Source organism: Poeciliopsis prolifica, unplaced genomic scaffold (assembly GCF_027474105.1).
Source record: "Poeciliopsis prolifica strain line A6 unplaced genomic scaffold, Auburn_PproV2 SCAFFOLD018, whole genome shotgun sequence".
Taxonomy (NCBI): domain Eukaryota; kingdom Metazoa; phylum Chordata; class Actinopteri; order Cyprinodontiformes; family Poeciliidae; genus Poeciliopsis; species Poeciliopsis prolifica.
This window is the reverse complement of record NW_026562393.1, coordinates 368,378-394,517: the sequence shown is the minus strand read 5'-3', so window position 1 is coordinate 394,517 and position 26,140 is coordinate 368,378. Positions and strand designations below refer to the sequence as shown.

At 38.0% G+C, this 26,140-nt stretch overlaps 2 protein-coding genes, 1 long non-coding RNA gene and 1 pseudogene across 5 annotated transcripts; 3 read left to right on the top strand and 1 right to left on the bottom strand.

Annotated features, from left to right (window-relative positions):
* The first annotated feature begins 176 nt into the window (after nt 1–176).
* On the top strand, nt 177–2,818 carry LOC129367909 (microfibril-associated glycoprotein 4-like). Of its 2 annotated transcripts, XM_055042590.1 has the most exons (6): nt 179–365; nt 475–621; nt 1,120–1,158; nt 1,526–1,622; nt 1,726–1,890; nt 2,159–2,818. In XM_055042590.1, the coding sequence occupies exons 1-6, from the start codon at nt 330–332 to the stop codon at nt 2,410–2,412; spliced, it is 738 nt and encodes a 245-aa protein (XP_054898565.1). In that variant the 5' UTR covers nt 179–329; the 3' UTR covers nt 2,413–2,818. The 2 variants fall into 2 exon arrangements, with proteins under 2 accessions (XP_054898566.1, XP_054898565.1); XM_055042591.1 differs by lacking the exon at nt 1,120–1,158 and having other exon boundaries at nt 177–365.
* Nucleotides 2,819–7,751: 4,933 nt separating this feature from the next.
* On the top strand, nt 7,752–17,271 carry LOC129367908 (stonustoxin subunit beta-like; annotated as a pseudogene).
* Nucleotides 17,272–18,734: 1,463 nt separating this feature from the next.
* On the top strand, nt 18,735–19,721 carry LOC129367910 (uncharacterized). The gene is made up of 2 exons (XR_008606744.1): nt 18,735–18,823; nt 19,092–19,721. It is a non-coding gene; the product is annotated as an uncharacterized LOC129367910 (long non-coding RNA).
* A 1,272-nt stretch (nt 19,722–20,993) lies between these two features.
* Nucleotides 20,994–24,452, bottom strand: LOC129368136 (hydroxycarboxylic acid receptor 2-like). 2 transcript variants are annotated; one of them, XM_055042983.1, is made up of 3 exons: nt 24,320–24,452; nt 23,295–23,700; nt 20,994–22,721 (listed from the first exon to the last, which is right to left on the bottom strand). In XM_055042983.1, exons 2-3 carry the CDS (start codon nt 23,679–23,681, stop codon nt 22,047–22,049), a joined length of 1,062 nt encoding a protein of 353 aa, XP_054898958.1. In that variant the 5' UTR covers nt 23,682–23,700; nt 24,320–24,452; the 3' UTR covers nt 20,994–22,046. The 2 variants fall into 2 exon arrangements, with proteins under 2 accessions (XP_054898958.1, XP_054898957.1); XM_055042982.1 differs by lacking the exon at nt 24,320–24,452 and having other exon boundaries at nt 23,295–23,820.
* Between the last annotated feature and the right edge of the window lie 1,688 nt (nt 24,453–26,140).

Here is a 26,140-nt window from a genome sequence, read left to right as displayed (position 1 = left end):
AGGTAAATAAGGAACACAAACAGACAGTTAGTAAAATGAACTGGCTAAATTTACAAAACACATGAAGTTGAGTAGCAACAGTTGAACTGAGGTTTGAGGGAAACCATGTTTTAAAATATAATTAAAAAGGAGAAGTAGCGAGGTGATTGCTGTGACTTTACCAGGTCAATTGCGCAACACATTTGAAAGAAAACCTCTTATTTCCAAATAGTGGTTTCTTGTTAACGTTGCAATCATCCAGGGGACTTTCATGAATTAGTAACTCATTGTGCTGGTTATAAAAGCAGGTGAGGCTCTGCTGTTGCAGAACTCCACCTGACAGATATCAGATGTTGGATCCTTACAGAAGAGCAATGACCATTAAGGTGAGTTTATGATGTTAAGGCTGGACCCTTGAATGTTCCTCATTTGCTTGACTTGAGAAAAGTTCTAACTCTGCAGACTTGTCGTGAATAAATTGTTCCTCTGCTGCAGCTGTTTATTCTCCTCCTGCTTCCCATGGTGACCATCTGCTCAGATCTCAGCCTCCCAATGGACTGCAATGACGTCTACAACCAAGACACCAGCCGATCCAGTGGAGTTTACACCATCTATCCCATCGGAACCACATCGGCAGTCCAGGTACGCGCAAACCTCCTGGAACGTCAGTAATTAATAATCACATTCTGATTCTTAATGCCTGGAGTTAAAGTTCACATGTTCACTCAACATTGATAGATAATTTAATATGTATTTTTGTTTTTTTTTATAACAATTCTGATTTAAAAAAAAAATCAACAAGCGGCTCAATATGCAGCTGCATCAATTCTTATTAAATTCTTTGTAGTGCTACGTTGTATAATCGCTCCTTCCCTGGAAAAAGAACGATCATAAATCAAATTCATAATCCAAGCAATTATGAATTTGCTTGGATTCATAATTGCCTTATGAATCTATGAGCTCTGATGCGATTCATACATAATGAGGCTCATTGTTTTTACAGCTTTGGTTCAAGAGTCCAGAAGAAGGTCGATCGGGCTTTGTTTATTTTTATTCCTTGTGAAAAACAAGAAACAAGAGGCTCAATATGCAGCTGAATCAGTATGCCGGTTCAATCAGCTGCTATGTTTGTGTCTGCAGGTTTACTGCGACATGGACTCTCTGCAAGGAAAGTGGACGGTAGGGATTGTTTCTTTATGCTGTTTAATTTATTTTTGGGTTTTCGTTCTTTTAGAAGTTTCAAACGCTTCCATTGGAGTTCAACTCAAAGTCATCTGTTGAAATACGACTGTAATTGTACGTATTTTGAATCCCCATCACTATCTTTCGGGTAGGGTTCTTACCTGTAGCCGACTGGCTTCATTAAAGGGAAATAATTTTGAGTTCACAACAAAAAATAACCAGATAGCACAAAGCAAAACCACATCAACACTGTTTGAACTCATTGCAAGAGATTTTGTTATTAGCATGCACTTCTGAAATCCAACTCAAAATGCGTCAAAGCTCATCTGTGTCCAGCTGGATAACCGTCCTCACCTCCCTGCAGGTTTTCCAGAGGAGGATGGACGGCTCTGTGAACTTCTACAGGCCCTGGAATCAGTACAAGTTCGGCTTCGGGAACGCGGCAGGAGAATACTGGCTCGGTGAGACGTGAAGCCGACGCAGCAGTTGTGAAGACCAGACAGAACCCTAACCCGTCAAAGGTTCAGAGAGATCACTCTCTCCAATGTTTGTGTCGTGTTCAAGGTCTGGAAAATGTCTTCCACCTGACCAAGAGGAGATCAGAGCTGCTGATCGACATGGAGGACTTCGATGGAAACAAGTCGTACGCTCGTTACACCTCGTTCTCCGTGGGCCCAGAGTCTGACGGCTACAGACTTCACCTGACTGGATTCACTGATGGAGGGGCAAGTGAGTAGAGACAGAGAAAAGTCTGGCACTTTATTTATCTATCAACAACTTTAATATTTTACCATTTATTTAGTAAAGGAAATAAATAAAACATGCTGGCTAAACAACTTTTTATTTGCTTGGATTCATAATTGCCTTATCAGGACAGGATTCCCAAACGTACATCATGTTCTCTTTTGTTTTACCAAGAAACAAACATTTTTGCAAGATGCTTTGTAATTTAAGAAAATAATGTGCTGCAAGTGTATGTGACTTTCTGTTTCTTCAGGAGACTCTCTGAGTCACATCAGTGGACAGAAGTTCTCGACATTCGATAAAGATCAGGACACCTGGGAGAACAACTGCGCCCGATTGTTCCTTGCAGGGTTCTGGTACTCCGATTGTCACAGTGCGAACCCAAACGGCGTGTACCTCTGGGGGGCCGACAGCACTCTCTATGCCATCGGAGTGGAGTGGATTTCCTGGAAGGGCAGGGGCTACTCCCTGAAGGCCATCAGCATGAAGATCCGTCCAGTGCAGTGAACTGGGACGGGATTTGAGAATCATCAGAAGTTTCCATGAACCCAGAAAGGGATTTCCAGCAATTCCACAGGACGTGATGAAAGAAGCCAGGCGAAAATTTGGACTCCAACAAATACTAGAGAAATAGTATGAGCCATTTCAGAATTGTCCAGCTCAGGCATTGAACTCAGAAGGAGCTCAGATCCCCTGAATCAGCAACTTTTTAAAACAGCTGCAGTATCCCCATTCATCCATCAGATGTCGCTATTCCACCTGTCAGAATTTCTTCTGTTTCTGTCAGTAAAACTACTTTGATTCGTGAGCTAAATAATAACCTGTTGTTGACTGAAGAATAGGATCATGTTATCTGATAATTCTTTTAACATTCTATATGTAGTCCAGATGTGAAAAAACTGCTCATTCATCCTCAAACTTGTGTCATTACAGCCTAAGAAAACCTTTCAGTGTCGCTGCCTGTGAGAATGAAGTGAAATTATTCCATTGTAATTATTAAATGTTGAGTTTGTTGTTTTTAGTTAAAGTGGACATAAAAAATGTTTTAAAAAGTCTTAGTGCATGTGCAGTTATTGTTGAGTGAGATGAAGCTGGATGCAAACAGAACCCCACAGCTGTAAAAGTAAAACACCCGAAGTTTGCAGACATGTCAGTGCTAAAATGTAAGCGCCTATAATAAATACTCATCAATTTATAAAGGATTACCAAGAAATCTTAATTTGCCATTACGCCTGGCTTTGAAATTCCATCTGAGCAAATAGATCCAAGTAAAATGTGAACTTATTGTCATACATTCCTAATTGGTCAACACTTACTGAGTTTTTTTTTTTTATAAAAGCAGCTCATGCACATTGTCTTGTTAGAGCCATCCAGGAGGACTGTGGTGATGGAGGTATAATTTACACATATCATGCATGTTTATTAGTTTAGCATCATACTAAGTTCAAATTATTGCCATTTTCCAACAAAACTCTTAGAGCCTGTTGGACACACACTGAGATTCATAGTCAATTCTATGAATCTGAACCTGCCGTGTTAGTGTGACTCTCTATATTTTCTGGGGGTTTTTATGATCAACCTTCATATCTGTCTTTCTTCGCTGCAATATCACTACTTTCCCTACTTCAGGGCATAACCTTAGACATAGTTTAAGAAAGTCAGAACAAATCCCTGTTGAAAGATTACCGTATCAACGACAATAAACGATATGTGTAATCAGCACACTGGCGAATGTGTAAAGTATCATAAGTCAGTTGCAATTGCAACGATATTTGAACTTTTGCTGTAGATGTTCAACCCAAACTCAAGTAAAATATTCAGAGCCTAGTGTCTCTTTACAGTTGCCAAGATATCTCAAAAATACTTGAACACATTTGTTCCAGCAACTCCTGCAGAATCAAAAAGCTTCAACTGTCACACTCATCTCATCCACTAGATGTCACTGCTCTATTTGTCAGCATGATTGAGTGAGCAGATGCAGATCTCTGCAATTTAAACTTTGTGACGGTGACTTGTGGACTTATTTATGTGTCAGACTTGTGCTTGGATTTTTTTTTCCTTTTTGGACAATTCAGTTAGCTATACATCAATTCAAACCTTCATTACCTTCATTTTATTAATGTGCATGTCGTGAGTGGCTCCACATAAACAACTGACAAGTACAATACATTACAAAAGAATTTAATAACTTTTTTTGTCCTTCATGATTGTACGCAACAAAAAATACAAAATATATTGTGTGAATTTACAAAAGATAACTATTTTCTCTAAGTGTACAGGATGTTTGAAACACTAAAACATGTTCAAACATACATTTAAAATCATTATAATTGAAGTTCTATTTTAATTATAGTGTGAATAGTAACGTTACTTTGGATGTTTTAGCTTTTTACTTTAGAATAACTTAAAAGTTTGACTTGGATTTCTTGCTAAGTGAAATAAATCTGAGTTATTTATTAGAAAAAATAAATGATTTGAGTAAGAGTGACTTGTATTTGTCATGTTAAAATTAATAATTAAGTTATAAGAGCTTAGTAAAGCTAGATAGATAAACTATGAATCGGGTTGGATGACCACAATTGTGAATCTGGAGGTGCGCCTTCAGCTTCTCCACCAGGGGCGCCGTGACACTGCAGGGGGGCGTGACTGGTGGTTCCTCACTTACTTCATCGGGAGGAGTACTTCTGGAGGATCACGCCAACACTCCAGTGTCAGAGTTTTGCTCGCCTATGGTAGAACCTGTGCTAAGTTAACCTCAGACCCACCAGTTTCCTAACGTTTTCCGTGTTCTCCTGGCAGTCTGTTCCACCTGGATTCTCGTTGGCCAGGAGATTCGTCGAGACCGTGTGCTCTGGTCCTCCGTGTGGCTCCTGAAAACCGCTTCTCCAATCCGCCCTCCTGCGACGCCGCCGCCTGTTCCTCTCCCTACAACCTCCGCTCCACAACTTACCGGTTTTCCTCTGTCGCTTCACCTTTTGCACCAGCAAGACAAAACCCCCTTGGCCAGTTCCCGTTCACCCCTCGAGTGCCCACTTTGGGGTCCCCCCTGCTACCTTCACTGTCACATTTTGTTGTTGCAATAAATCTCACTGCATTTACGTCTAAATCCTGCGTGTGTTCTGCGCAGGTGGGTTCGCCGAGCTAGACAAAACATGACAACAATATATTGAGCTGGACAGACGTAGGACATAAATTGTCACAGAACTCAATTGTTTCAGGTAAATTCAAAGTAAAATGTTCCTTTAAGTTCAAGATTTGTAACTTTGTAATGTTAATTGAGCACAAAAAGTAAGTTTTCATCGATGAAGCAAATAAAAAATTAAGTAAGATTAATAAAAATATGTCCATAAAATGAACTACAGTCCAAATACAGTTTTTAAAGAATATTTGGCTCTTTTCCATCTCCAGATTCAGTTTTTTATCCTGTTTATCAGTGTAACTGTTTAAATAGCTAACTACAATTGCAATCAGTTTTTATCATTTTTGTCACAATTTTAGAGTGCACCTCCAGATTTCAGGTCGATTCTGTCTGTCCATATTCACACTAAGTGATATAATCAACCCTCTTGCATCAAATACAAAAATCAGACCCAGAAAATTTTCTTTGCAAATGCTCTCAGTTGTACAATGTGTTGATTGTTTCGAATGTATATTTGTGTCATGAACTGGAAAGCCCTCAGGATTTTTCTCATGAATCTCTGTGCATCTGTTTATCTTGCTCTTGTTCCAACTTGCTGGTTTAATCCTGTTCACATAACTTTCCAGGTGAAGCCAATTTAAAAACAGATGCTGATCTTTAGCCATACACTGATAAAAGAAATTAGTTTGACCAACTTCGCTGAATTGCTTCAATTGGTCTCATGAAATTCAATTAAATTTATGCAATTTAATGTAATAAGTTTAACCAACTCAATATATTATGTCTATTCAACTTCATTTACTAAGTTCATCAGACTCAATTTAGTAAGTTTTTTTTCTCCTTATTTCATTATGTGTGTTTAAAATTACTATTATAAGTCAATCTTACTGAAATCATTAAGTTTGCTTCAAAAAACAAGTAAACTAATGAAGGATCTCTGTTTTGAAAGGGTTTCTTGGCTCAGGTGAACTTTTTTGAGAGTACTTAGACAGGAAGGTGGATAAAGACAGAGGGATAAGACCTGTGATAAAGGTTATCAGGGCGGGAATCGAACCTGCTGGCCGTGTAGTGGACTACGGTCTCCTTATGTGCACTGTGCTCCACCAAGCATCCTGGTAGGTAAAGGATCCGTCCCTGGTGAAGCTTGAATCATGACTTTAGATGTAAGATACTTAATCAATTAATTTGGATAAACTTAATTGAACTACTTCTTACCAATTGGAGCAATTCAATTGAGTAGTTTCAACTATTTTCTCTTTTAAGTGTACATGATGTTTGAAGAACTAAAATAAAATGTTCAAACATACATTTAAAATCATTATAATTGAAGTTGTATTTAAAGGGTCAGTAGTAATGTTAGTTTGGATGTTTTAGCTTTTTAGTTTGGAATAACTTAAAAGTTTGACTTGGCTTTCTGTAGAAGTAAGTGAAATAAATCTGAGTTATTTGAAAAAAAAAATGATTTGAGTAAGAGTGACTTGAATTTGTCATGTTAAACTTAATAAATTAAGTGAACTACAGTCCAAATACAGTTTTTAAACAGTATTTGGCTCTTCTCCATCTCCAGATTCTGTTTTTTATCCTGTTTATCAGTGTAACAGTTTAAATAGCTAACTACAATTGCAATCAGTTTTATCATTTTTGTCACAATTTTAGAGTGCACCTCCAGATTTCAGGTCGATTCTGTCTGTCCATATTCACACTGAGTGATATAATCAACCCTCTTAAGGGTTCAAATACTGGAAAGCCCTCAGGATTTTTCTCATGAATCTCTGTGCATATGTTTATCTTGCTCTTGTTCCAACTTGCTGGTTTAATTCTGTTCACATAACTTTCCAGGGAGAAGCCAATTTAAAAACAGATGCTTACACTGGCATCTGTATCTTACAAAATAACATCTTATAACCTGAGGTAATTTGGCATTTTGTCAATTCTGTCAGATGTCAACTCCATCAGTTTTTCAGCCATACACTGAAAAATGAAATTAGTTTAACCAACTGAGCTGAATTGCTTCAATTGGTCTCAAAAAATTCGATTAAATTTATGCAATTTAATTTAATAAGTTTAACCAACTCAATATATTATGTCTATTCAACTTCATTGAACACAAAAATTAAGTTTTGATGAAGAAAAAAAAGTAAATTACAATCTGCTCCTGATGAAACATGTGTAAATAAGTCCATAAAATGAACTACATCCCAAATACATTGTTCACAGTGCACTGTCATTGTGGTGTAGTCTGTGAACTTTTATTTTTGACACCAGCTGGAAACAATTTTAGAATTTTTTTTTTTTTTTTAACCAAGATATGCTAATTTTAAATATTTGAAAACCAAATAAGTGTGAAATAATATGCTTTGCTGAAGTAGCAGAATAAAAGACCAAAAACTCAAAAGAAATCAACAGTTAATTCCAGTCGGACGTTGAAAAATTGAAAATCTAAAATGAAGAATGGTCCAAGCACACGTGTAGCATCGACAAAGTTTATTGGGGCTTATAGAAATAACAAACATGTCAAGAATTTATTATGCAGCATGGTCAAGATGGTAAGTTGAATCCTTTGACGCAAATGCAGTAGAAGAAACCAGAAGGGCTTGCTGGACAAAAAGTCTAATGCTTGGGGATGGATGGGCTCTGAGACTCAGCACCTGAGGGGAGGGGCTTCTGATTCATTATAAATGGCTCTGTGAGCTGAGCAGTAAAAAAACCTCCTGGACACTTTTGTCAGAAGCCAAGAATAATAACCGTGTCAGTTGTCTTCATAACTCAACTTCACCAGGTGAGGAATAACTGCACGTCTAAAGATAAATATATGCTACTTTCATTTAAACATCACAATGATCTAATTTATTCTGTCTTAACTTACCCTGACTTTGAACATCTATCCATCATTTTCTGCTTATCTGGGGTCGGGTCGCGGGAGTAGCAGCTTAATAAGGGAGGCCCAAACTTCCCTCTCTCCAGCCACTTGTTCCAGGTCCTCCAGGGGAATCCGTTCACAGCCCAGCCAGGAAACATAGTCCCTCCAGTGTGTCCTGGGTCTTCCCTTGTGCCTCCCACAGTGGGACGTGTTGGAAGACCTCACTAGGCGTCCTAAGTTTTTGTCAACATGATGTGTCAACACCCTCACAGAGAATTTACAAAATTTTTGATGAAATTTTGTGAAATAAATGCTTAATTTTAGTTTAGTGTAAAGATTTCATGGACCTGATGAGCTTCAATGGCCTCCTTTAGAGTAACGTCTTATAAACTGAGGTAATTTGGCATTTTGTCAACTCCGTCAGTTTTTAGCTGACAGTGTTATTGTTTCAGTGATAGTGTTGACAAATCTCACTTCAATGTGCAGTGAATTAATTTCAATGTATTTTACATAAATGACATCACTTCAGAGGTATTAAGTATCTCTATTTACTTACTATTTGTCAAAATCTTCAGTTCTGTGTCAACTCCGTCATGCACTGTCATAGATGGACTTTATATTGTTTTGTTTTAAATAGCATTTCTTTTCTTTCTTGAAAAATATCACTAACAGGGTCATGAAGAAATCATTTTATATTTACTTCTGTGAGATGGTGATGACAAACTTCTGGGTCTGATCCACTCAAAATGTAATTTTCTGAAAAATGCTGCATCTTAGCATCTTTACATTCCCAAAACATTATTTGTCACATTTGCATACAAAGCTTGAGGAATAATAAAAAAAAAAAAATTGGGACAATTTAAACTCATTTTGTCCCACTTCTCAAGAATCACTGGTTTATTTTTTTGTTTATAGAATAAAAAAAATTAAAAAAATGGGGCCCTGTCAATTACAAAATTAATCATATTCAAAGATTGTTTTTAGCCAGAAAAATTTTATGTTCCCTTTACAAACTAATTTAATATAACAAAGGATGGATAACAGAGGTGAAGTGCAATAAGTTCACTTGAAGTAATTACTAACATCTATCACTTCAATTACTTTAACCACACAACCCTAACATTCTTGCAATCATTACCTATGTTGAGTATTTCTACATTTTGGCAACAGCTCCCCCAGATAGTATATACTGAAGATGTGTCTAGCCATTTTAAACATTTTAAATTGTATTAATAGCTGTTTTCTAACAGTTCTATTTCTTTTCCTGTACTTTTCACACTTTTTATTGAAATTTATTCATCCATCCATTTTCTTCTGCTTTATCCGGGGTCGGGTGTCAGGGGCAGTAGCTCAGAAGGGAGGCCCAGACTTCCCTCTCCCCAGCCACTTCTTCCAGCTCCTCCAGAGAAATAACAAGGCGTTTCCAGGACAAACGAGAAACATAGTCCCTCCAGTGTGTCCTGGGTCTTCCCCGGGGCTTCCTCCTGGTTGGACGTGCCCGTCACCAGGGAGGCGTCCAGGATGCATCCTGACCAGATGCCATCTCAACTGGCTCCTCTCAATGCAGAGGAGCAGCAGCTCTACTTTGAGCGTCTCCTGGATGACTGAGGTTCTCACTCTATCTCTAAGGGAGAGCCCAGCCACCCTATGGAGAAAATCCATTTTAGCCGCTTGTATCCGTGATCTCGTTCTTTCGGTCATGATCCAAAGCTCATGACCATAGATGAGGGTAGGAACGTAGATCGACCGGTAAATCGAGAGCTTCCTTTGTCTCAGCTCGCTTTTCACCATGACGGACCGGTACAGCACGCGATTCACAGCAGACGTGCTGCGCCAATTATGACTTTCAATTATTCTTATCACTCAGAATGTGCTCGTTATTAATTCTACGGCCCGTCATTATTCCTGTGTGTTATCCCAGTGTTTGTCTGACTGCCTGCTAGCTCAGTGCTAGCTTCCCCCTCCCAGATTCACACACACCTGCCCTCCTCCCTGCATAAAACGCTCCTTCTTCATCAACATTTCCTCTCCTTCATACCAGGAAGCAGCAGCTAACCTGAACTCTTCCTCAATGTGTCCCTGGTCACGTCTCTCATTATCCTCCTCCAACGATAATGAGTCCCCTCTACCACCAATTCCCCACTCCTTCCTGGAAGTGGGGAATTCCAAGAAGGAATTCATAGTAGTTATGAAGACTTAACTATAACTTAACTTAGCAGTTAGCTCCATAACTTAGCTCAAAATTAGCTTTTTATTAATTTATTTCTTTTACATTCCTTCTTGACTCTTCAGGCCAGTTGCTAGATCATGTAAAAATATTCTTTCCAGATATGAATGAGCTGGAACATTACACTGACCAAAACTATACAAGTAACATATTGATGAACAGATAACATTAATATTTCACAACACATGGACAGATTTGAGTCATGTTATCGAATGTTTGTTTTTATGCAGAAAACATGAAGAAAGGTGTCACTCAGGTTGCTGCTCTTGGTCGACCTTTCACCTTAGGCATGCTGTATGATGCTAACAAAGATCAAATCATCCCAGGTAAGAATGAACTTCCTGATGTCCATTAGCTACACCTTTATGTTTTTGAACAAAGAGAACGCTGTGGCCTAATCTTTTCAAATCACTAATTAAAAAGGGGACATTTTGAATTATATTCTGGATTTAACAGGCAGCAGAAACAGACAGGGTAAAAGAGACAAAAATAATAAACAATAAAACCTATTTAAAATTATTTGCAGAATTGTTTGGAACAGATATGTGAATCACACTCTAAAAAGTGCATTTGACCTGTACTTCATGTTGTGGACTTATATTTATATTGGTTTCACTTAATTCTTTGGGTTTAGCAATGACAACTTAGTTTTAGTGTTGAATTAACTTAAAAGTTAAAACTTTTAACTTAAAGAACTTTTTATTTCGGCTTCACTTGAAATGCTGTGTTCATATCCTACGTCTGATGTCATGACATAAGCTTCACTAGAGACAGATATTGTACCAGTCAGGGAGTTGTGGTGGTGCAGGAGTAGAAAACGTCTCACAAAAGGATGCCTTAGTCCTCGACATGCCATCGCTGGTTCAGTTCCTGGCCTGTTGACCTTTGAGCTTTACAGCATGTCTTCCCCTCTTCACCACCCTGTGCAACAAAAAGCCACCTGAGCCAAAAAACACTGGTAAAAAAATATATATATTTACATATATATATATATATATATATATATATATATATATATATATATATATATATATATATAATATATATATATATATATATATATATATATATATATATATATATATATATATATATATATATATATATATATATATATATATATATGTATATATACATAAACAGGCAAATCTGGTGCTGTTGAAATAACTCTTACAAAGAGTCTCATGCATTTCTAAAATATCACACTGGTGTCAGTATGAGCTGCTTATTAATAAAGTGGAAATTTACTGACAAACAGAAATATCTTTTTTCAGAAAATCTAAAAATCATTAAGAAATTTTTATCAAACAATTTCTGCTTCAGATAACCACACGAATCATTATGCAGATTGAAGGCTGTTAATTTATACACTAAATAAAGCACTTCTCTACCAGCAACATAATTTTACTCCATATAAATGATGTTGTAAATTCTGGCCACCACAACTCCTAGTATTTTACCACAAATTGCAAACTTATTTTTTGTTTGCTTGTTTGTTTTTTACAGTGCAGCTGATGCAAACATTCAAGTCTACTTTTCCACTAGAAGTGTGAAAAACAGCATATTTTAGAAATGACCCTATAGCAAGTAAATTCAGGGCCATTATTGCCAATACCAATATCAATACGTATTACTGAAGTATGAAATATTATCATTGTCTGTGTTGTGGTTTTTCCATTAATTTCTATAGTACAAAAATAAAAGTTGAAAGCAAATCAAAGGATGCATCTTTTTGCAGTTCAGTTGAGAAACTACAATACAAAAATAAAGTAATTTTAAGAGGGAATCTGACATTGATGTATCAATCTTTTCACACTAGTATTACTCTGATACTAATACTGACTTAGTATTAATAATATGGATATTTTTGGATTGATTTGCCCATCTCTCTCATTCACACAGAATAATAGACGGTTTTTCTATTTTTTCATCACAGAGTAAACCGTGATGAAAAACCCTGAAACACCAATGTCTTCATTGTAAAAATAAGAATAGTTCGACGCTTGGCGCAAGATTCAGGGTTACCAAGTTTTATGAAATGGGGAAAAAAGTTTCAGCAAATTTTGTCAGCAGACGGTTGAATGGAAGGACCGAGATATATGTGACAGCCATTCAGAAACATTGAGAAGCCAGAGCTAGCCAATTATGACTACAAAATTCTTGACCATTTAAATAAACTCAATAAATGCTCAATAGCGTTAGAAATGCTTATTACTCTGTGACCCAAACAAAGCGGGGAGATTTAGGTTTGTTTTTTTTTTAATGAGGTTTTTTTTTTTTTTTTTTCATTTATTTGTCAAAGTAATGCAAACTGTTGTGGGTTTGGAGAGATATTGCTGTAGTTAAACAAAGATAAAGGCTCAACACTAACATGGTGACAACCCGGGGGCATGCCGTGCTCTAACATTTGTTGCCATGTTAGAATCATGGCAACAAATGAGAAAACATAAAGAACTTTGCACTGTTGTTTTTGCCAAACTAACCAAATGTGTTGAATAAAGCTGTTGGATGCAGGTAATGTTTGCTAAAACAGTTGTCAAGCTCTTGCGTGGTGATTGGCTGAGGAGGATGCATGGTAATTGATTATGCTGGTAGGCTGAAGAGAATCTCACAGCTTGAATTTACGCCTTTAGGCTACATGTGTTTGATTTTTTAAAAAGTGTGTGAAAATATATACAGCTAACCATACAAGTCTGTTTAAAGTTTCCACAGAAAACAACTTATTTTCTGCAACGCTTAGAAGTGAACAAAAGTTGTACCGTTTCCCTAAGAAACAATTTATAGGTGGCAAGACATATAATCCAACAGAGAAGCAAGAATATGTTTTTGTTTATCTTAAATACCTTAACTGTGTTTCCTTCTAATTGGTTTTCTGATATCATGTTTTAAAGGTGTCACTCTGTGGGATGAAACCATCCTAGAAGACATGATAATGGAGAATTCTCAGCATAGCAGTGATTTTAAAATTACCTCCTCCGATTCCTTGGACACAAAGTCCAACCTGCTGGATGTGAACGCCTCCCTAAAGGCCAGTTTTCTGGGTGGTCTGATTGAAGTCGGAGGATCCGCAAAGTTTCTGAATGACCAGAAGAAATCCCACAATCAAAGCCGCATAACCTTCCAGTACAAAGCCACCACCACTTTCAAGCAGCTGAACATATCGGCTGATGAGATGAAGAAGCAGTTGACAATTCCTGATGACGTGAAGAGTTCGGCCACTCATGTTTGTCACTGGCATCCTTTATGGTGCAAATGCATTCTTTGTGTTGGACAGCAACAAGGTGGACACGAAAACCCTTCAGAATATTGAGACCAGCCTCCAAACTACCATAAATATGTCCCTTTTGATGAAAGTGAGCGGAGAAGTCAACGTCAAATTGTCTAAAGAAGAACAAGCTGTTGTTGACACATTTTCCTGCACGTTTTACGGAGACATGATTCCTGAAAAAAACCCTGCAACATTCAAGGATGCACTGCTGACGTACGTAAATCTGCCAGCGCTGCTAGGTCCAGAAAAAAGCAGAGTTCCACTGAAGGTCTGGTTGATGCCACTGAAGAATTTTGATTCATCAGCTTCCGAGGTGAAACTGGAACTGAGTGTTGGGCTTTTGGGAAAGGTTCAAAATGCCCTGGCAGAGCTTCAGACTTGAAAATGAGGTGCAATGACTGTTTGGCAGACAGCTATCAATTCCCGCAGATTTCCAAAGCTTTGTTTGCTTTCAAGCAAAGGTGTAGCATGTATGAAGGGATGCTGCAGGATCTGATGAAAAAGAAGATTCCAGGCATCAGGGCAGGAAAGGAAGATGAGAACGAGATGTTGAGAACCTTGAATGAGAAAGAACAGTCTCCATTCAGTTCAGACAAATTAAATAAATGGATGGAAAACATGGAAAGAGAAGTCAAAGTGATCAAGTTCTCTGTTGAGACAATGGCTGGAGTAAAGATCCTCCCTAAAGAGTCTGACGTTATGGAGGAGCTTCTGTCCCCTGAAGCAGAAGATGTCATCTGCTTCGTTTTTACCTCTCTGGAAACATCAGATCCTTATCTTGACAAAATGGCAGAGTACCTGGAGACAATGGATTTCAAGGCCACAGGGAATGTTAGTCCAGCCACTGAGGACCTGTGGTACTTCTCAGAAGAAGAACTGACAAGAATGAGAGAAAAAGCCGCAGTGATCGGTGAACTTTCTGCAGGTCTGAAGAACGAAGCAAAGTACAGATTTGTAGTAACAGCCATAAAAACAAGATACAAAGGAGCAACCATCTACCACTACAGGAACAACAAACTGATCACAGAAGATTTTAAAAAACCAGATTTTGTTAATGTAGAACAAATAACAGAAAGAAGAGATCTCCTGTGGTGTAAGTCACTATTCATTATTTTCATTTTTTGACTAATGTAAAATCAAATTTCTCTGAGTGTCACAAGTTTTCTCTGACTAAAGCCAGGGATTTATATCTGATATGGCAAAGGAGGAGCAGACTGCCTTACAAAGAGAGGAAAGAGAGGTGCATTCAACAAAATGTGTAACATATCACAACATAGAAATATATGTGACATATATTGGCCTTGTTAGCCTTGCTATATGACACCTCATACATTGAACCAAAAAGTGTTTGGGTCTTGTGACAATGTTGAGCATCCACTTGAATTTGTTATTTAGCAACAGTGTACATGAAAGCCAAGTGGACACTGCACTTCTTACACTGAAGATTATTTAGGAAATAAATGTTTAGACATTGTCCCTGAGCAGATGTGTAAAGTATGAAGTTACACATTAAATAAAAACTCTTCAGACCTTTTTGGAAATCATGGCCTTGATCAGGTTTTCTGTTTTTCTCCCCCTCAGATGCCACCAGCCTCAATATGGATCCAGACACAGCACACCCAAACCTCGTTCTTGATGGGACCAAGAGAGTGACACACGGAGACAGGCAGTCATATCCCGATAACCACCTGAGATTTGACCAACTCTGCCAGCTTCTGTTCAAAGAAAGGCTGACAAAGCGCCACTACTGGGAGATTAAAATGAACATTGACAAAGGTAAAGATACCGCTGTTGGTGTTTGTTATGAAGGAATACACAGGAAAGGAGATTGTATTGAATGGTCCGACATTGGTAAAACTGCATTGAGTTGGTCTATGGGGTGGAAGTGGGTAAACGAACAACCCACATTCTACATAGAGCATGAAAATATCCGCTCGAATAAACCCATTCCCAAGACCGGCTTATCCCGTGTTGGGTTGTATCTGGATTATAATGCCGGTTCTTTGTCGTATTATGCAGTCAGAGGTGACAGAGTGGATCACATTCACACTTTCCATGACAGTTTCTCTGAGCCCGTTTACCCATGTCTGAAAATGTGGGGAAGAAACGACTACGTGGGCCTGTGTCTGTAAAGACATTTGGTTCAGTTTGACACAAAAAAATGACTTAAACAGAGATGTGAGTAATGAAAGCAAAAGTTTACTAGGTAATTTATAACAATCAATCAATCAATCAATCAATCAATCAGTTTCAGGCTTCACATCTCTTTTTTTGAGTTTTGATCATAATTTATGTATGACCCTCATGCTGCAATAGAATAAGACTAAAAACAATACATAGAGCTTTATTTGTCCCTCCTCTATAGTTTTTGAACTCTCACGTTAAAGTGCGACAATTTTAAAACCGTTTGACTAAAAGCTGAGAATAAGAAAACGAAGATGAGGAAAAACCTGCAGACAGGTTCTGACCTGCAGTCTGTGTAACCCAATGCCGTCCCTCCCTGCCAGAAAGCAAGTCATGAATATAAAGAAAGTCATTCTTTCTGGGTGATTTTTCTCTCGCAGCAACACAATTCTTCTTGTAATAAACTGAACTGAAAGCTGAAAATCCAGTTGGGTTTTCAGGCGATGGATTTGGTTGGGTTTGGAGTTATTATCAGTAATGGAATTTGTACTGCAGAGGTTTTTGGAACAGTTCAGTTGTAGGAGCTATTTCTCCATTATTTTCAGTTAAAGTTTAGAATGTAGATTAATTAGCTTATTTTGTTTGTTTTCTATTTGATTTATAATTAGAATGTTTAAGTTGTTTCTAAATAAGTTTTTTGGTTAGTAATTCACTTAATTAGTTAATTGATTTCAGTTTGGGAAGTGGGTGTGTTTCACAGTATAAATATGTAGGGTTTAGATAAGTCTTGAGTCACGTGGGTGGTCATATGGTTTTTTTACCTGTCATCAGTCCTGTCATCAGTCCTGTCATCAGGTCTGTCGTCTGTCATCAGTCAGTCAGTTTTTATCAGTGAGAACAGGTGCAGGAGTAAGGACAGGTTTTTCCGAATCCTGTAACTTGTTTTTTGGCTAAAACTGAATAGAGAAAACAAAGGGCTGCATTTTGACTTTTTGTTTGGACTGTGTAAACCAGAACCCACGATGCACAGTATTGACTATTTGAGTTTATTTCATTTTGCTTTGATCACCTATGAGATTTGAGTTTTTTCAATTTTGGAATTAGTTTTGGACAAACGGTCAATATACCAGTGAAACATTTACTAATTGCCAAATAATGGCTGTTTTTTGTTGTTTTTGTTTTGCTTATATTGTTTCTATAAGCAGTAGAAACCCAAATGAAAGGCAAAAAAAATAACATTTTGCGTTATATGTCTCTTTTGTCATCAACTGTGCAACTTTAAAACAATTACTTTTTTTTTGCAAGAAAAGACTGCTCGCATCTTTTTGTTTTAAATGCTTTTTGTTCACTTATCACATATATGGGATATATAACAGTGTGTAATCTTCCATGATTTTTTTATATGCTTGACATAGGAAAAAATATATGATGTTGCAATAGTTATAGATTTCATGTTACAATTTCTTTTATTTTATTTTTTACTATTTTACAGCTTTGGTTGGGGTTTATAGTTTTTGTGGTGTTTGATATTCTGTTTTTTCTATATTCATGTTTTTATTGATTCTTAACGATTAACAGTTCTGCTTTCTTTATTCATTTCCTGCCACATAATGTGGATGTTTGACTTTGATTTTTGAACGACATGATTGCTTTTGAAAAAAAAAAGTTATATTATTACTTCAATCATCCGACTGTTCTCATGCTTGTAGTCTAATGTTGGGAAATCTAATAAAAAGAATGCAAATAAATCTCTGGATTTTTGTTGTCTCATTATGTATGAATATTTTTGTGATTTCATTAACAAAAAAAAAAAGGGGGGGTGGAAATAAATAAATCTTAAAACCATGGTCCATGGTTCCTTTTGAGTAAAAGGAAAATCAGAGCATGTATATTTAATAAAGATTTAATGTGAACAGTGCAGTTCAGGTAGTGGCCAGGTGTAGGAAAAGGTAAATAAGGAACACAAACAGACAGTTAGTAAAATGAACTGGCTAAATTTACAAAACACATGAAGTTGAGTAGCAACAGTTGAACTGAGGTTTGAGGGAAACCATGTTTTAAAATATAATAAAAAAGGAGAAGTAGCGAGGTGTATTGCTGTGACTTTACCAGGTCAATTGCGCAACACATTTGAAAGAAAACCTCTTATTTCCAAATAGTGGTTTCTTGTTAACGTTGCAATCATCCAGGGGACTTTCATGAATTAGTAACTCATTGTGCTGGTTATAAAAGCAGGTGAGGCTCTGCTGTTGCAGAACTCCACCTGACAGATATCAGATGTTGGATCCTTACAGAAGAGCAATGACCATTAAGGTGAGTTTATGATGTTAAGGCTGGACCCTTGAATGTTCCTCATTTGCTTGACTTGAGAAAAGTTCTAACTCTGCAGACTTGTCGTGAATAAATTGTTCCTCTGCTGCAGCTGTTTATTCTCCTCCTGCTTCCCATGGTGACCATCTGCTCAGATCTCAGCCTCCCAATGGATTGCAATGACGTCTACAACCAAGACACCAGCCGATCCAGTGGAGTTTACACCATCTATCCCATCGGAACCACATCGGCAGTCCAGGTACGCGCAAACCTCCTGGAACGTCAGTAATTAATAATCACATTCTGATTCTTAATGCCTGGAGTTAAAGTTCACATGTTCACTCAACATTGATAGATAATTTAATATGTTTTTTTTATTTTTTATAACAACCCTGATTTAAAAAAAAAATCAACAAGCGGCTCAATATGCAGCTGCATCAATTCTTATTAAATTCTTTGTAGTGCTACGTTGTATAATCGCTCCTTCCCTGGAAAAAGAATGATCATAAATCAAATTCATAATCCAAGCAATTATGAATTTGCTTGGATTCATAATTGCCTTATGAATCTATGAGCTCTGATGCCGATTCATACATAATGAGGCTCATTGTTTTTACAGCTTTGGTTCAAGAGTCCAGAAGAAGGTCGATCGGGCTTTGTTTAATTTTGTTCCTTGTGAAAAACCAACAACAAGCGGCTCAATATGCAGCTGCATCAGTATGCCGGTTCAATCAGCTGCTTTGTTTGTGTCTGCAGGTTTACTGCGACATGGATTCTCTGCAAGGAAAGTGGACGGTAGGGATTGTTTCTTTATGCTGTTTAATTTATTTTTGGGTTTTCGTTCTTTTAGAAGTTTCAAACGCTTCCTCTGGAGTTCAACTCAAAGTCATCTGTTGAAATACGACTGTAATTGTACGCATTTTGAATCCCCATCACTAGAGTCTGATGGCTACAGACTTCACCTGACTGGATTCACTGATGGAGGGGCAAGTGAGTAGAGACAGAGAAAAGTCTGGCACTTTATTTATCTATCAACAACTTTAATATTTTACCATTTATTTAGTAAAGGAAATAAATAAAACATGCTGGCTAAACAACTTTTTATTTGCTTGGATTCATAATTGCCTTATCAGGAGAGTATTCCCAAACGTACATCATGTTCTCTTTTGTTTTACCACGAAACAAACATTTTTGCAAGATACTTTGTAATTTAAGAAAATAATGTGCTGCAAGTGTATGTGACTTTCTGTTTCTTCAGGAGACTCTCTGAGTCACATCAGTGGACAGAAGTTCTCGACATTCGACAAAGATCAGGACACCTGGGAGAACAACTGCGCCCGATCGTTCCTTGCAGGGTTCTGGTACTCCGATTGTCACAGTGCGAACCCAAACGGCGTGTACCTCTGGGGGGCCGACAGCACTCTCTATGCCATCGGAGTGGAGTGGATTTCCTGGAAGGGCAGGGGCTACTCCCTGAAGGCCATCAGCATGAAGATCCGTCCAGTGCAGTGAACTGGGACGGGATTTGAGCGTCATCAGAAGTTTCCATGAACCCAGAAAGGGATTTCCAGCGATTCCACAGGATGAGATAACAGAAGCTCCAACAAATACTGGAGAAATGGTGTGAGGCAGCTCAGAATTGTCCCACTCAGGCATTGAACTCAGAAGGAGTTCAGATCCCCTGAATCAGCAACTCCAATAGGTTTAAAAAGCTGCAGTATCCCCATTCATCCATCAGATGTCGCTATTCCACCTGTCAGAATTTCTTCTGTTTCTCTCAGTAAAACTACTTTGATTCGTGAGCTAAATAATGTTTACTGAAGAAATAGGATCATGTTATCTGATAATTCTTTTAACATTCTATATGTAGTCCAGATGTGAAAAAACTGCTCATTTATCCTCAAACATTGTGTCATTACAGCCTAAAATAAAACCTTTCAGTGTCGCTGCCTGTGTAGAATGAAGTGAAATTATTCCATTGTAATTATTAAATGTTGAGTTTGTTGTTTTAGTTAAAATTGGACATAAAAAATGTTTTAAAAAGTCTTAGTGCATGTGCAGTTATTGTTGAGTGAAGATGAAGCTGGATGCAAACAGAACCCCACAGCTGTAAAAAGTAAAACACCCGAAGTTTGCAGACATGTCAGTGCTAAAATGTAAGCGCCTATAATAAATACTCATCAAATTTATAAAGAATTACCAAGAAATCTTAATTTGCCATTACGCCTGGCTTTGAAATTCCATCTGAGCAAATAGATCCAAGTAAAATGTGAACTTATTGGCATACATTCCTAATTGGTCACACACTTACTGAGTTATTTTTCTTTTTCTATAAAAGCAGCTCATGCACATTATCTCATTAGAGCCATCCAGGAGGACTGTGGTGATGGAGGGTATAATTTACACATATCATGCATGTTTATTAGTTTAGCATCATACTAAGTTCAAATTTAGCATCATACTACTAATTTAGTATGATGCTAAATTAGTAGTTTAGCATCATACTAATTTATGATTCCCATTTTCCAACAAAAACTCTTAGAGCCTGTTGGACACACACTGAGTGAATCTGAACCTGCCGTGTTAGTGTGACTCTTTATATTTTCTGAGGCTTTTCATGATCAACCTTCATATCTGTCTTTCTTCGCTGCAACATCACTACTTTCCCTACTTCAGAGCATAACCTTAGACATAGTTTAAGAAAGTCAGAACAAATCCCTGTTGAAAGATTACCTTAGTCAACAACAACAAACGATATGTGTAATCAGCACACTGTCGTTAATTGCGATTGTGTAAAGTATTATAAGTCAGTTGCAATTGCAACGATATATTTGAACTTTTGCTGTAGATGTTCAACCCAATCTCAAGTAAAATATTCAGAGCCTAGTGTCTCTTTGTTGTCGCCAAGATATCTCAAAAATACTTGAACACATTTGTTCCAGCAACTCCTGCAAAATCAAAAAGCTTCAACTGTCACACTCATCTCATCCACTAGATGTCACTGCTCTATTTGTCAGCATGATTGAGTGAGCAGATGCAGATCTCTGTAATTTAAACTTTGTGATGGTGTTTTGTGGACTTATTTAACTTCGTTTAACCATTTAATACCTGCCATAGAATGAATGTGTCAGAATGTGTGCTTGGATTTTTCCTTTTTTCCTTTTTGGACAATTCAGTTAGCTATACATCAATTCAACCTTCATTACCTTCATTTTATTAATGTGCATGTCGTGAGTGGCTCCACAGTAACTGAGTAATAAACAACTGACAAGTACAATACATTACAAAAGAATTTAATAACTTTTTTTGTCCTTCATGATTGTACGCAACAAAAAAATACAAGATATATTGTGGGAAATTTACAAAAGACAAAATATATTTCAAAATAACAAAGTTTCAAAAGGGACCCGTGCACAAAGAAAAACAGAGTTATGGGTTATTTCTAAGTGGCATCATGGAGTTGTGACAGTTCTTGTTGGCTCCTCATGTGTGTTATTTGGCCAAATGCTCTCGCAACAATGGCAGCAGAGATTTGATGACAGCACTTTGGGACTGATTGTGAGGCCAAACCACTGTGTTCATGGAAACCCTGGTACGTCATCGACTGCCACACAGCTCCTTCTTGAGTAACTTCCTTTTTTACACAGCGTGGACCATAAACTGATGCACAGCAGTGCATCAATTCCTGGTATTTCTCTTTAAAGAACAACAACCACTCATTGTGTCTGAGAGGTCATCTCTCTCCTTGAAGTAATAGTAGACCTTCACAGCAGGCATTGGCATGCAATGGCATGTTCAGCAACCTTGGCACACGTCATCTTCCTAAGGTCCATTTACTTGTTGAACAGCTTTCTCTGTGATCCACCTGACTGTCCCCGATGGAGATTTTTATTTGCCAGGATGTTAACATTTTAGGATGTCAATTCTTGTGTCAAAAAATGCCTCACATGCTCCAAATCCCAGGTCCTTAAGCTGGTGTACTAACCTCAGCACTCAGCATCACAATAAATTGGGGAAAAGCTAAGCTTGGGCTATGTAGCTTCAGCCTAATATTTGTTAGTCAATGTGGTATTTATGAAAAAAAACATTGAGTTGATTGTCAAACTGCATAAAGCTGTTTGTAGAAGAACCTTTGCATGATTTAATTTATCACTAGGTTTAGCTACATAAGATCAAAGCTATTGTTCTGTCACTACAACTGGGGTCTTGCTCATTAAATGGCTTCATTGCCTCTGTCAGTCCTCAAGGACTTGAGCTCCTGCTGGGCGGTGCTTTGGGTTCCCGATGAAGACTCCGTGTTCTGGCCTTCATTCTTTCTACAGGGTACGAGTCCCAAGAGCGCCTTCCTGAACATAGAGCTGGAGAAGATGTAGACGATAGGGTCCAGAGCCGAATTCAGAAAGTTTAGGCCCAACGACACGATAGTGAGTTGAGTAAAGGTGTAGAAAGCGGCGCAGTCCCATGGCCGGTAGGAGCGGATGACCCACACACCGATCGTGGTCACCGTGGTGGGGAGGAAGCACACGATGAACACAGCCACGATGGCGGCACACATTCTCATGGCCTTGCGCACCTTGTCAGGTTTTCCCATCTGCCTCTGCTTCAGGAAGCTGGAGATTCGGATGGAGCAGAACAGCAGCATGGCCATGGGGATGACGAACTCCACCACCGTCAAAATACGGTGCATGCCCACCAGGACGATAATGGCGTGGGATGCCTCTTTGTAGGATGTAAAGAAGAAGCACTGGGTCTTCTCGCCTTTACCCTTGATGTGGTTGTACGCCAGCATGGGAACCCGAGGACTGATGACCAACAGCCAGACGAATGCTGAGACAAATGCAGCCTGCCGCTTGGTCATGCGGTTGAAGCGATGATGAGGGTGGACCACCTGGAGCAAGAATCCAGAAATTAGGCGCTTTACTTTCAATGATTCAGTGTAGCTCTCTTTTTAGCTAATTTCATATCTTTTTTTTTTTTTTTCAGCCTGGCAGCAGATGTGATGCTGCAGAGTGTTTAAAGTCATAAGAAAGAGTTTTTGAACATGAGCAGGAAACTAGATTTTACTCAACATAATACATCTGTATCTGATGCTTTGTGTATTTGAAGCAAGGTGGAAATTCAATAAGTGGGTCAGTGTTATAAAATGGCACCTTTATGAGCTATTTTATAGCACAGTTAAGCAACTATGTTAGCTTTGGTTGTTCATAAAAATGCAATACATACCTAAAATTACTTTTAAAAAATTTACTTTGTAATTTAATGCCTTGAAATTGGGCCTCTGCTTCTTTAAGAGCAGTTTTGCCATGTGTTTGTAAATACTCCTGACTAGTCTGGCAAAAAAAGGTAGAAAATAGTAGGTGATGTTGGGGGTAGAAGAAGGAGTCATTCTTGAAAGACACACCAATCGGTAGACCCATACAGAAATAACCTTTGACCTCTCAAAATTCACGGTTTTCCTCACCTTGAAGTATCGATAAATTGCCACCACGGTCATGAGGGCGATGCTGGCCGATCGGTTGGAGAACATCAGGAATAGGTTGATCCGGCACATGCCATCTCCAAACACCCAGTGGCCCCTGAGCAGGGCATCAATCCTCAGGGGCAGACTCACCAGGGCAAAAAAGTCAGCGATGACCAGGTTGAAGAGGAACAGGGTGTTGGGGTTCCAGGCCTTCGACTTAAACCAGAAGATCCACAGCGCCACCAGGTTTCCGATGAGCCCCAGTACGACGTCGATGATGAGGACCGGAGGCATGATGAGGCCCTCCAGCTGGATGCCGACAGGCGGGCATCCGCCACCCCCAGGGACAGGAGTTGAAACTGTGGTGAAGTTTGGTTGTGGGGCCATTTCTCAAAATAACATTAAACTGTGGAGAAGAGAATAAGAAGGGGGGAGAAAATTATGGCACGCCACTGAAAAACCCGCACATGACTTTCGTGATAAAGTAACAACCCGAATGAACAAACAATAGAAAGTTTTGAAACTTGGAGTCTTCAACTTCCTCTTGTAAAGTCCTTCCTTTTTTCCTTTGAGACATGATGAACGTTTACTTGTGTGACAGAATAAATTATTAAACATTGCTGGAGCATTTAAAGGGAAAAAAGACATTTTAAATATCTAAAAGTGGAAATGTGATTCTCTTAATTATAATGTTATACAGCAAAGACTGTAATATTACTTTATACATTAAAGGATTACATTAAAAACATTTTCAATCAGACAGTCATAATTATAATGTCAACAGCAAAAAAGTGAAATATATACATTATATATATTAAGAAAAATATAACATTTTAATTTTTTTAAAATAAATCATAAATAAATAAGTATTATTTTTCTTATAAATCACTATGAGCGCATTTTGCTTTCTAACTCATTTATGGTAAAAACACAAGTCGGCCCGCACAGCCCGGTAAATTTAAACTGTGTTTGTTTCCACTCTGAAAGCAGAGAATTAGAGGAGATTAGATTAATCCACTACTCACCAGTAGAACTGTTTCATTCATAAAGAGCTGCAGGAAGATATGGATGGATGAATGACCTTCACTGGTGTATTTATAGTTTCTACTGGGAGGGGTGGGGGGAAGATGTTCCTGTCAGGTTGCCCGGTTGCGTTTTGAGAAGTAAAAAGTGACGGACGCGGCCAGAGGGGGAAAAAAACCCCAAACATTTTGTAATATATTTCACAAAAGAGTAAAAAAAACAAAAAAAAAAAAACCTTTTTTCTGGCACAGATTCCTGTTAGACATTATAACTCTTGAGCTGATCCTTCCGTACAATCTGAAACTTTATGATCTGATCAAATCTCTGGTTTCAACAAAATAACACAACAGTTTGATTTTGTGATTATTTTCATTCTAATCTGACTTTATACGGTAAAACTCCATGGTTGTCAGAATTATTGTAGCTTGGAGACATTTTTCTTTTCTTTTTCACACCACACCACAACTGCAGTTATACTTAATAAATCTGAATATTTTTATGAAGTTGCTGAATTCAGTGAGTGAAAACCACTGCAGTCACATGCAGACTGTTGTTGTGACGCCTTTGTTTTTGTTCGCCACAACACATTTCCACTTCATACTAATGGAAACAAGACTTTTTAAGTTGAAATGTTTCAAATGTTTTTAATTCAGGGCCTCATGAAAAACACGTTAAATAGTCACTTACTTTGAATCTGAGCAGCCTCATCAAAACACACATTCTTTGGGTCATTGTTTTCTTTTTACTTGGTTTGCGGTAATCTGTGTCCATCAAAGTAAAGTACCTAAAAGAATATTGTTAATAATAATAATAACCAAATCTGGAGGTTTTTTTCTTTTTTTCAGCTCATGTGTTTTTTGAATCACAGTTCCTGTAGTATTCCAGGGTGCTGAAATCTCTACGCCGTCATCGCTGACCTGTCAAACTTTGACTGACACGGGATTAGGAAATCAGATTGGGTGATCATGTCCTAAGATTTGAAGAAGTTTGACAACACAAAAATTGCCAATGTATGAGTTGAGTCATCTGGCAGGAGGATTGAAAAGAATAAACATATTCTGTTGGTGATGTAAAGCTGATTCTCAAGTATCCAAACCTGATTAAACCTACTAAACGTGTCATATTGACGATAAGAACGCAGATGACCTCCCGCCTGGCTTAGCAGCCGTTAGTTCAGAAAGACTTGATTTCACCAGAGAGTTCATGTTTTGCTCTAACGCGTTTGTGGGACTGGAGTTGCAACTACAGCCTGCAGGACAGAACAGCACTTGGGGGTTTTACCTGGAGATCCCCAAGTATAATAAATGGAGCCTGGGGGCAGCACCACCAACAACTTGAGAATCTGGCAATTTAAACTGTGATTACAATCTGACAGCTGCTGAATGACCAGACTGGAAGAGTTACCAGTAAATTTTTTGTTTTGTAATTTCCTATTTGAAACATTATGAATACACCTAGCAAGTATATTATGATGCTATGAGAATCCTGGTGCACCATTGTTTTGTTTAAACAATGTAAACAATGATATAACATACACATGATATGTCTTCAAACTTTGTACTTCATTTTATTGTTTAAAATAAAGTGTTATTTTGAACACTTGTCAAATAAACACCCTCCCTCATAAATAATAAATGTACTTTAAGTACTAAATGCATCTTATAGGCATGCCCTTTAATGGATTCAAATCCAGTTGCAGATCCTCTTCATTTCCGTTCAGCAGCATCTGGCTCCTTCACAGGAAGTCACGGGTTTGCTGTGGATGTTTATAAAAGCAGCCATAATCTAATAATTAGACGACTCCTGACATTAGGAGCCGGATT